At 45.2% G+C, this 11,249-nt stretch overlaps 2 protein-coding genes across 2 annotated transcripts in view; one reads left to right on the top strand and one right to left on the bottom strand.

The window, feature by feature from the left end:
* T265_04169 (hypothetical protein) overlaps positions 1 to 1,893 on the bottom strand; it is a gene marked incomplete at both ends in the record, with an annotated part of 20,234 nt that extends 18,341 nt beyond the window's left edge. The window contains one exon of the mRNA XM_009168839.1: positions 1,681 to 1,893. Within this exon, the coding sequence (XP_009167103.1) occupies positions 1,681 to 1,826 (146 nt within the window). The remainder of the gene's footprint in view (positions 1 to 1,680) is intronic.
* A 1,572-nt stretch (positions 1,894 to 3,465) lies between these two features.
* On the top strand, positions 3,466 to 8,270 carry T265_13438 (hypothetical protein; the record flags this gene model as incomplete). Its single annotated transcript, XM_009168855.1, has 5 exons — positions 3,466 to 3,711; positions 3,754 to 3,968; positions 4,737 to 4,851; positions 5,072 to 5,143; positions 8,166 to 8,270. Coding segments are annotated over 5 exons (753 nt in total), but the record flags the coding sequence as incomplete, so codon positions are not given.
* Between the last annotated feature and the right edge of the window lie 2,979 nt (positions 8,271 to 11,249).

Below are 11,249 nucleotides of genomic sequence, written 5' to 3'. Positions count from 1 at the left end.
CTTCCTCCGACGGTTGTACACGCTCCTTCTCGAACCCAATTTAAAGCACTATTAGACATTTATTTATGCGAATCCTCGCGCTGGCGAGCATACTGCCCCGCGCTGAGAACATAAAGAGCAGTGCTACATCCTTTTTTCACTTGTGCCTTTCAGGCGAACGACAGCCACTGACCGACAAGAACAGAACCGACCCGGGAAACTTGGGCAAAAGCCTCGATCCTGTGTATCAATCTGTGAATCCGTGAAGCGTTCCCTTGAAAACAACCACCAAAGGTGCGTAATATTTATCAAGGTAAAAAAAACGAGTGAAAGCACACACAGCGCGTCGTTTATAAAGTGAATGCGGTGACGACATTCCGGAAATTCTGACGCCTTCTGGATGTGCCACTGGCAACTGGCACTTGACGGACACCGGACTATACTTGGCTTCGTGTCGACCTTCGGGCCAATCAGAGCTCGCATTGACGCTGGACTGCCAGGTGGCCAATGGCGTGTGAAATCGGCTTCTTGGCTGTGGCAGCGCCTGTGTGCGGTCATGTGGATTCCCTGCGGAATTCCACATAATGCGTTGGGTCTCAAAGGCCGTGTGTACGACATTCCATTCTGACGCCTTCTGGATGTGCCACTGGCAACTGGCACTTGACGGACACCGGACTATACTTGGCTTCGTGTCGACCTTCGGGCCAATCAGAGCTCGCATTGACGCTGGACTGCCAGGTGGCCAATGGCGTGTGAAATCGGCTTCTTGGCTGTGGCAGCGCCTGTGTGCGGTCATGTGGATTCCCTGCGGAATTCCACATAATGCGTTGGGTCTCAAAGGCCGTGTGTAACAGACTATAGCGCGGTTATCGGACTAGACTTCGGACAGAGACTTTGAGACGTCTTCAGGTTTTGATCAGCACTCTCTCAAAATGACACGGAAACGGGTCTTCGGTGAAGTAGAACGTACTTCACTCAAAGACTGCTGGCTAGGCCGTTTGCTACACATGCGGAGTCGCCTCTGCGTAAAAGAGTCTAGACTTTTGTGCCTCTTCTGAAGTGGCGACAATCCACGGGTGGACATCATATGTCATAGCAGAAGAGGATGAACGGTGTTGCGAAAAGTTTGGATGCTGTTAGTGTTGATCACCCCCCAGGGTAGTTCCACGTGACCCTCCCTGTGCTTGCCTAAATTCAGTGAACAACACGGCTGATAATCGGTCTCAGTGGCGTCCATGCCTTCAGATTCTATTTAAATTGTCGAAAAAAATGTTGAAATTGTAAGCGCCTCGGATGTTTGTGGAAGGCTAGTCTTGAGTCTACCTTCCTGTAACACTCTTCTTTCCGTGTGGATACTTTATTCAGATGAAATAGCATTGCCGTATGACAGTGAAGCGCCAGTGTTATCTGCTCTTGCTGCTAATAATAGTGATGATGGTTTGGCATGCGCAGTACACGTCCCAACCTCCCTAACCTGATAAGTCTTATTTGTTGGTTACGCACCATGTCGATGCGTACACAACGTACCAGGTAACTTGCTGTGCTACGGAGACACCAGTACCAAAACGGTTCAAAATCCCCTTGTCGGAGGCGCCAGGTCTCGCACCCATGAAATAAGACCGCACCTACATTTATTTTGTATACGCAGTCAGATAGCTTCAGTGAAAGTCAAAAAAATAATAAATCTTTCAGCTGTAGCACCCTTTCGGTGCCTGGATTCCATGCCGCACGAGGGCTGGGATACTTCCGGGTCGCCCAAGCCTGGACAGGGGAAGTCGAGAAGCAGAGTTCGGGTTCGAACTGCGGACCTTCCGGTCAATAAATTCGCGCTCTAACCACTTGGTCATTTGGTCCACTTGGAAGTCATAAATGATGCAGGTTAGGAAAATAAGAAATACAGTGATGATAGCAAACCTGGAGAACCATATGTGGTTTTAAGCATCGGGGCTACTCATGTTTGAAAGCTTAACTTAAGTTAGTCTGTCGATACGTTTTATTTACATGAGAGAACTTTGGTCTGCAAATTGAAGATCACGTAGTTCCCCTCCAAAAACGCCTGGATCTCCAATGTGTTTTTGCGGTCTTAGTATCCCTATGACCGGTGTACATGCTTATAAAAATGAACAAGTGAGTGGATGGTGTTGGCGTCAAAAGCAGCTACGATCGCCCCTTTTTCGTTCGTGCTACCAGACGCAATGGTGGCATGCTAAACACAATCATGCGTTTCCCGATGGGACATGGCACTTTGCAACCTCAACCTTTCGGCAGAAAAAACCCGCTTTGTGTCCGAAGCTTCCCGCCGTTTAAAGGCATCATCCTGATCTGTTCTTAAAGAGTGCATCAAATTAGAGGTCTCTCTTAGAAGTGCCGATTTGCTAGTCCTTGTGACCTAAGATCGACAGGAAACTCCGAGGCAACTAGATTGCGAGCGTGTAACCAAATCAGCAGGTTACCGAAGTACTTGAAGCAATATTGATCGTCAAACATAGGAGGCCTCCGAAACGCAGTGGGATATATAGAAAGGAGACTGTCAACTCCCGATGGCTTTCCACTGGTCAAAGTTCACCACACCGGCACTTGCGGTGACAATCTAGTGTTCGAGTGAGATGGTAGTTTTTAAATGTATTGCCCAACTGGTTCCGCATCTTCTCGGAAAACCCAATTCCGTCATTCAGCGGTCTAGTACGGCAGTGAAGCGTCAGTGCCAACATTGATGTTGCTGTCATTGATGGTGATGATGATGATGATGAATGATGCAAATGTCGCTCATATCCTACGCGCATACTATGCATACGGTTGATCGGAAAATCGTCAACTGGGATGGCATGGGTTTGTGAAATCACAGGCTTTGATGGGGCTGTTTATAAGGGCAGCACCGCTCTTTTACCAGGGTTATACCCTTTTTGGCGGAAAACCTCACTTGCTTTTGAAAGTAGGCTGTAACGGATGTCAGTCGCATATGGTTGATGAAGGAATTGTAGTAGTTATGCGAATTCCAGTGGAGCTGTTTTTTATGAAATGCTTCAGGTCATCAGTTACAATCGGTGAACCTTCGTGTGCATCATTTGGTTTGTTTTTGTCACAGCGCACGCTGGTAATGAAGGGACCGCAAGTGAAGGGTGACAATGGAAGGTAGAGTGAGTTGCAGTCCGATGTTCGAGTTACTCTAAGCTTCCATCCCACCAATTGAGTTTGAACTTTCATACGGGGAACGAGACTGCTTGTCATTTGCAGTTCTTTGTCCAACACATTCAGCTGAAGAATACCATAAACGAGAGATCAGGATGGGCTTTATTTGAGTTTCCCCCGTCTAGCCTGCAACTAAGGTTTTCGCCAGTAGCAGTTGTGTTTTGAAGTACAGGGTGGATATGAACAATCCCGATCTTGGCACGAAACATCGGTGTGGTGTTTTCAAGGCGATGCGCAGGTCCTTCAATCAGTAATGTGAAATTCTATTTTCCGAGCATAATAGCTGATGACGGAAGAATGAACTTTTGTTCGGTGCTACACACTGCTGTCAAACTTTCGCGGCGCGGCGGACGAAGTTTGTACCAGAAGATCGCGGCCTATTTCCTTGCTGCAATAGGGTTTTCATCCTTTCAACGTAGACAACGTAGTCCAGTTGAATTTTTAAGCCTAGCTCCTTTTGAGAAAAATCATTGCTTTTCTGATATACCAGGTGTACCACTTGAGACATTTTTTCATTCGTGGCAAAGGAATCCGAAAGCCACAGTTTTTCGCTTGTTAGCTACCCCTCGGTTTGGACGGTTTTAGGGGGCGAGATCGACCAAGTGGTTAGAGCGCGAATTTACTGATCCGAAGCTTCGTGGTTCGAACCCAACCTCTACCTCTCGAATTCCCTCGTATAGGCTTTGGCAACCTGGCAGTATCCCAGCCCTCGTGCCTCCTTTTTGTGGCATGGTAGCTAGGAACCAAAATGGTTTGGACTTTCGACACGACATAGAATTTTGTATAGATCCAGTGACTGGGTGTGCCAAGAGACTACCGTGAAAACTGTTGAGGATGCCCTGATCAGGCTGATGCCGTACCACTGGCGGACCGCCCAGGCGCAAACAAGACTGCATAATATATCATCGATAGGCTTGGGTTATCCAGTTTCGCTATAGATGTCTTATTGTAGTTCACAGTAAGTCAGAAAAACACGCAATTAGTGACACGGGTGTATTGTGTACACGCGGCCAACTGGTCAGCTTTCATGGCAGGTGAGCAAACAACTGAGTCCATATCCAGTCGACCCACAACGCCCACGCGAACAAATCAGTCAGACACGCCCCCAGTGAGCCACTCAAGTCATACGCCAGGTCGATGGTGGAACGACGAACGGACACGCACACGCGCAAACTCTCTGAATCACCGAAGCAGCTACTACATGTCTTCAACGTACTCCCTACCTCAAATAGCAAATTACCGTCCCTAATTATAAAAAAAGTTAACTGAAATGTCAAAACCCAAACTACATTTTGAAAACGGAAAGGGGAGTCAGTGAACAGGTCTAATAGCTCAATTGCTTACTCTATCCGTGTGCTCACCGTTATCCCATCTACCCGTACTTGTTCATTGGTCTGGCTTCCAATCAATGAGACTTTTTCTGCTTTAGCTACGTGAATAAGGCCAATACGACGATCGCTTTGGATCGAGTGTTTCATCGTGTCACCAATGTGTTCAAACGGTCCAGTTTTGTTGTATGACGGTGCGTCTGTATCTTTTGTTTACCTCTGTCCTCACTTTGTAGACAGTTACAGACGCCTACAATTTGCAGATGAAAGACAAATAAAGAAAGCCATCGGAAAGTTATTCGCACTGCTCCGAGCCCATTATCTGGATGAAGCAGAGGCATTGTTGCGGAAATACGTAATTCCTCTTATGTCTTTCTGCTCACCCGGTCCTAATCAGTTTTCCTTTCCCAGGTAGTGAAGTGGTTGGTCTGATTCATTCAACTGTTTCAGGCTGATACCCTATATCGAGCCGCATTACCACGTTGATAACTTTGGTCCCCTAGTTTTACTAGGTTCCGGTGGATTCGGTTCAGTTTACAAAGTCTGTTCCAATTCTCTATTTTCTAATTTGATAGGCTGTGCACAATTTGGATAATAAGGAGTACGCGATCAAGGTTATTGATGGCATCCGTTCTCGGCATGAGATGGTGAGTTTACGCCTCTTAATTCAACGTCGTATTAGTTAAGCTTAGCAATGGATTCATTTTGTAAGCACTCTGGTGTGCAGGACAGCTTTATCTCACCAGTTCCTGTAATTCTTAGTTCTTAGCTTCCCATTAACCTTCCGTTGTGCGTATCATCGAACTTTGTTAAAACGACACTGTTCGGTTTGATGGAATGTGTGGGTGATGATGTGACTCATTCAAATTAATCTGAAGCTCTTTTTCGACCCTGTTAGTAACCTTTTACCGTTCTGAGTGAAATACAGAAACTGCGTTAGGATGTGTGAGAAAAGGAAATCAGGAGTTCATATGGAACTGAGATCATCCAACACTACTGAGTCCAGTTAGGGGAATGAGGAAAGCCCCTCATACTTACTTAGTAGTGAGGTGCTGCAACCCTAGCCATCGAAGCAGCGCACCCGTTTAAAATCGGTGTGGTCACCTGATCCCATCTGTCCCCATCTTTGTCACCAGCCATGTAGTGACAGTCTTGTTCCGCTTCTTTCAAAACATCGACGCGAGTAGGCTCCTTTTACATCGCTGACTAAGAACTGCTGCTTACAGGAGCGCTAGTAGGACGATGAAGTTCAGGTAGGTTGTTTGTCTTTTAATGGGGGCGAGATGGTTCAAATGGTTAGAGCGCGAATTTACTAACCAGAAGGTACATGGTTTGAATCCGACCTCTGCCTCTCGACTTCCTCTGTCTAGGCTTGGGCAACCTGGCAGGATCCAATCCCTTGTGCTTCCTTCGTGTGGCATGACAGCTAGGTACCGAAAGTGCGCTACAGCTGGACCATTTTTTATTTCCTGTTTTTAAATGTCAAAGCAAATATACGTGGTGGTATAACATTACTCTGTATAATTTAATTTTTTTTTAGGACTGGTGCAAGTTAGACATCTCAGCCGACGTTTTTGAAAGATTTCAATAATGGAATTGATTATGCCCCTTTCATTCAATTGATGTGAGGTTTTCGTATCCATAAGTTGCACAATAGCGAGACTAGTTAGCGATACTGATACTTTATGGCTTTTGGCTTGCCTGTTCCTCATGTCTCGTCGTGTGCGGAACTTCACCCTACAACTCTTCACTGGAGTCATGGAGGCGTACACACTCCCATCCATCGCTTTTTCCCTTCATTAGGCTGAATCATTCCAACAGAATTTCAGCATTGTGTTGTATGACCGTAACTTCTAGACCAAGATAAATGTGAGGAATCTAGTGTGTGAAGCATGGGGATAGCGGCTTGGTTGAAAAAAGTGGTATGACTAGACTTGTAATGGGAAATAGCTCAGGTAATTTTTTACTGACAACCCGCGTAACGAGAGTATAGTGCATTGAATTATTGGTTGTCTACTGAGCCATGGTGTCGATGTTGATGTTGAGCTGTAAACTGTGCTCCAAGTTTGGTGGTTGTGGTTGATTGTAAACCGTATCCCAGTTAAATGTAACTTTTTACTCTCTTATAGGTGTTTTCATTCCGTCCAAACATGCTCTGCTGTGCTGACGTATTGCGCAGTTGTGGCGTTGGTCCTCTTAAGTATCATTACCTCTACACATTATTGGAGCAACAGTCGTCTCATCTGTTCCTCATGCTGGACAGATGTATTTTAAGGCCCCTTTTACCATTTGGTCTTGACGTTACTCTGATTAATACCACTCGTCAAGTTGTCGGAGGCATCTATCCTTCAATTGCTTGGGTCGGTTGTTACAGAACACAGCGATTCTCGCCTCATTTTGAAATTCCCTTCATTTCTCTGTCCTTCCAAATTATTCTTTTTTTTAAAGTGTTACTGGTTGGATTGTCAGCAGAGTGCCCGGACTTCCTTGACGTCCAACTGCTACACACTGTCCCCATGTTGGTCATTCCACCTATATTAGTTTAGTTTGGGTATCGAATTTTCACTGCGTGTTTCATTTTTCAACCGCACCGTTCAGTTAGGCGGGGTACTGCTGGCACCTCAAGAAAAACAATGGATGGTAACGCATTGCAACACTTCAGCTCGTGACAGTTTTATGAACCTTTATTACATTCATATCGTAATTGTCTGACAATCTGTTTCACCACAATTACCGCGCTACGTTTTTAAACTGCTGTACAGTGATTCACCTCCCCAAATCGACTATTGACGGAACCAGTCTAAAATGGTCAGTCCAGAACGAACATCACAACTTTCAACGCAGGGCTACATTTGCCATAGGCTATTAGAGAATCCATTATGAATCTAATAGAGGTTGGCGAGACCGTCCAAAAGCTGCCCAAATAGGGGTATTTAAAACCTACCGGACCGTTGATCCTCATTTCTCTAGTCCTTCCCGTAATCTGAAGATTAACATAGGGGACAATGACACCGATTTCTTTTCCAGCCATTGGTAGCCATACTTTATGTGACTGAAGTACACAAGGTGGGTTGCTGCGCAGTACGAATCTTATTCACGATAACTAGAATCCTGACAATTCGAAAAGCCTCAAATGTCTGTCCAGGAAGTTGCAAGTGTTTTTGCTTGATAAATGTAAGTAAGACTCCTGACGTGTGTGTTGGAGTCGGCATCAGATACGTTATAGACAGTGCTGACCTTATCTAGAGGTCATGAGAGTCCAGGTAAGACCGAATTAGTGTGCTAATTCCGTCCACCTTGGGTTCAATTAGAACGTAAGGCTGACGGAAACTCGGAGACTGCGTCTACCTGGTAAGCCTCAAGAAGAACGCCGTGGGCTATCGAAAGGTTTTCGGCAACCTTGTGAACAGCGCGTTATGCTTAGACAATGTACCAAATTAAACATAAGGTGACCTGATGCACCATTTTCACTTGGAGAAGACCATCATAAACGAGCTTCAACTGGATTTAGTTGGGTCCCCCGTTAAAACCAAATTCGTGTGGAAACGAGGATATTTGGTAGCTCTCTGGCTTTTTAAGTATTAGTGTTGCTCAGTGTTTTGGATGCAATGTTCCCCTCCTTGGATTCCGCCTTTTTGTTATTTGTTTGTTATCTCTTACGTTTTGCAGGAGCTCGCGAGATCTGAAGTTTGTTTGATGGCTCGCCTCAGTCATGAGAATATAATTCAGTACGTCACTTCATGGATTGAGTATGGATTTGTCCCACCTGCTCAAGTGAGTACAGATTTAGCAGACTCGCCGTTAGTTTCAATTGGCTTCTGTTAGTTCCCACTTGTCCAATTAGTTCAGTTAGTCGTGATGCATAACATCTTAATATTAGTCCTCTCCGACACACAAGAAATGTTGTCCGTTAGTTTGCACCAGTAAAAAGTTCATTCTATGGTTACATTCTGGATCCGTGCACTTTCAAACAAAAACCATAACAGGGAAAGTCCGTTTGGCGTGTGTACTACTTTGGTGAGATGTAAACCAATCTAATGAGCGGCATACTCCGTTTGGGGTGGCACCACATCATAGCTCCGCGACTGATGAAGTGATGTTATGATCTTTTTCTGATTCTTTCCTTCAAAGACCATCCTCCATAAGAGGGTTATTCGTCTTAACAACGAACTATCACTGTAAGAGATGCCACTGGGTTTTGTTTCCTCGAACAGGTACTGTGCGGTTAGGATGGTTCCTTCTTTGGGTGGCGTTTTGTTTGTGGGGTCGCTAGTCTTTTTCTATGTTTAAAACGCCAGCTCATTTCAGTCTCAGCTGTTTAACCAGTATTTTGACCTGATGCCTCATGTGTTTTACGACTAGTCGGAGACAATTTGAATTGTCTGACCAGATTGGAGAGGATTTTTTGCCAACTGGACCGCATCGATTGTGCTGGTAACGGAAACGAGCGACACTATTCTCGTTTCTGATGCTTACTGTACGGGACTAAATGATGAGCCCGACTCCTCTCATGATCTCTTATCATTTTCTTGCCTTTTTAGCAAGATAAATGTTCGTACAATGAATCACAACCCGAAATTCTTATTCACAGGCCGGCCAATCTGTTTGCTAGCTAAGTTTGCTGTACCTCAGCCTTTATATATGTGAGACAGCTGTCGATCCTTTCAATGAGTCGCATTAATCAGCGTAAGCCTTTTTCTGCTGATGCCGCTGATACCCTAGAGACCGTATTAGAGGCCTGTCAGAAGATGAACCTCCTCCAAGCACTCCTTGCATGTGGTTGTGAGGCGACCAGAAGTAAGGGTAGTCAGACCCAGAGCTGAAGTCGTACGACGTTTGTTGGGTGTTCAGTCTGGAAAGAGACGTGTTGTAAAGATGCGGCCAACTACACGGGTTGTTTTGTATGTCCCTCGACCCCATAATCCCACGTACAACTGCGCCTCCTAGTCACTTGTCGTGCGGTTATTTGCCCTGCGCCCTTTCGGTTGTTCGAACTTCGTTTTTTAAATACGATCGTTGCAATCGCACGTGTATACATGTGTTAACCTAACTCGTACCCTCCTAACTTATATTCATCCATCCATATTCATCTCAGTTATCCCTCACATCGAACAAGTTGTTTGGAATAAATAACAATGCTGTAGGGATTGAAGTGTTCTATGTTTCATCCCACTTGTAATGTTACGGCTGCTGCTTGCAGTCCAGCTACCATTTTCTCGTAAACATCTATTGGTTCGAAAAGAATCACTCACGGACTTTTCCCTTATCATCGCTTTCGTAGACATAAACCTCCGAGATACCTGGTTAATTATCTTCAGTCATTCCAGGTTATGCATAATCATTTTTTATACCAAATACTTTCCTCTTGATATTTCACAAGTTTGAATTAAGTGGAAAACCTTGTTTATCTTGATAGGTGTGGGCAAACGTGGCTCCAGCGGCACACAAACCGTACAGATTTTATTGCGAAGCCTTTTATTGTTTCAGAAATTAGTTAGAAATCAATTCTCTCCGGGCTTTATTCGGTTTCTGTGTTTTGTCTTCTTTTGAGCAGGAGGACGACCAACCGATGCCTGACCTTGGTTCACGGTAAGTGTCAGTCACTGATGGCTACAGTGCAACCCTTTGATAAGTGATCCAGAGGTGGGGTGTCGCTAGACTGTTGATATACATCCAACTATCCAACGCAGCTAATGCATTTATGCTACACGCACTGCATGTCGTGAAACGCAGAATTATGCGAAATCAGTTTAGTGATTTTCCACATGATCAAACATTTGTCTTTTGTTTTTTTAAGGATGGCCTTGTGCTCGGTAACATCTATCTCATATAGTCATACCAAGTCTGAAAGCCTGGTAGAAATTGTTGTGTAAAGTCTTTGGAGCCCCCCACCGCTTCAGCACATGACTTATAGACACTCAGAAGTGTCGTTTCCGCACGTATTCTGTACATAATCATCATCATCATCATCATCATCATCATCATCATCATCATCATCATCATCATCATCATCATCATCGACAGCATGGCATTAGTGTTCAACACCGATGCTTCACTGCCCTACAAACATGATTTAGTTGAAAGTCTTATTGTGAAGAAAAGAATAAAGGTGGACAGGGAAGGGTTTTAGTGCTAGCGTACTACAATCATTCCGAGGTGCCTACGCCTCCTGATACTCAGGCAAACTGGTTAGAAACTGACAGGAAGAACGCCAATAATACTGGTTAGTAATGTCTCCAACCAGACGCATTGGGGATCACCCCCACCTGGAAGGCGAGTAGCACCGACAACACCCTCCAACCAGATTGGGGATCATCCCCACCTGGAAGGCGAGTAGCACCGACAACACCAAAGCGTTTCGTAATCTCCTTCGTACACTCCTGCCTGCCCAAGGTTTGGCGACCTCTCTGCTTCTACCACTCTGAATTGGGCATGGAAAACAGCATTTTCTTCGGCAAACGATGGATGGACATACGCAACGTATGTCCCAACCAAGGCAATTAATGGTGCTGGACACAGTCCTCAATTGAAGTTCCTGTTGCACAGCTGAAAGTCGCCTCGTTACAGGTTCGCCGACACCAACCCACAGGGGCTATGGTTCTGAGACAACGACTGTTGAACACCTGAAAACGTCTCAGTTCCGCTGCTCGAACAAGCCAAGTCTCACACATACACAACAAAACAGCTCGCACTGTAGCTTGATACACACGTCCCTTGAGATTCAGGGATACACCACTTTGACGTTGTGGATGT

This window comes from Opisthorchis viverrini, assembly GCF_000715545.1.
Source record: "Opisthorchis viverrini unplaced genomic scaffold opera_v5_67, whole genome shotgun sequence".
NCBI lineage: Eukaryota > Metazoa > Platyhelminthes > Trematoda > Opisthorchiida > Opisthorchiidae > Opisthorchis > Opisthorchis viverrini.
The sequence above is the reverse complement of the archived record's forward strand: the minus strand, read 5'-3'. Positions and strand labels throughout refer to the sequence as shown.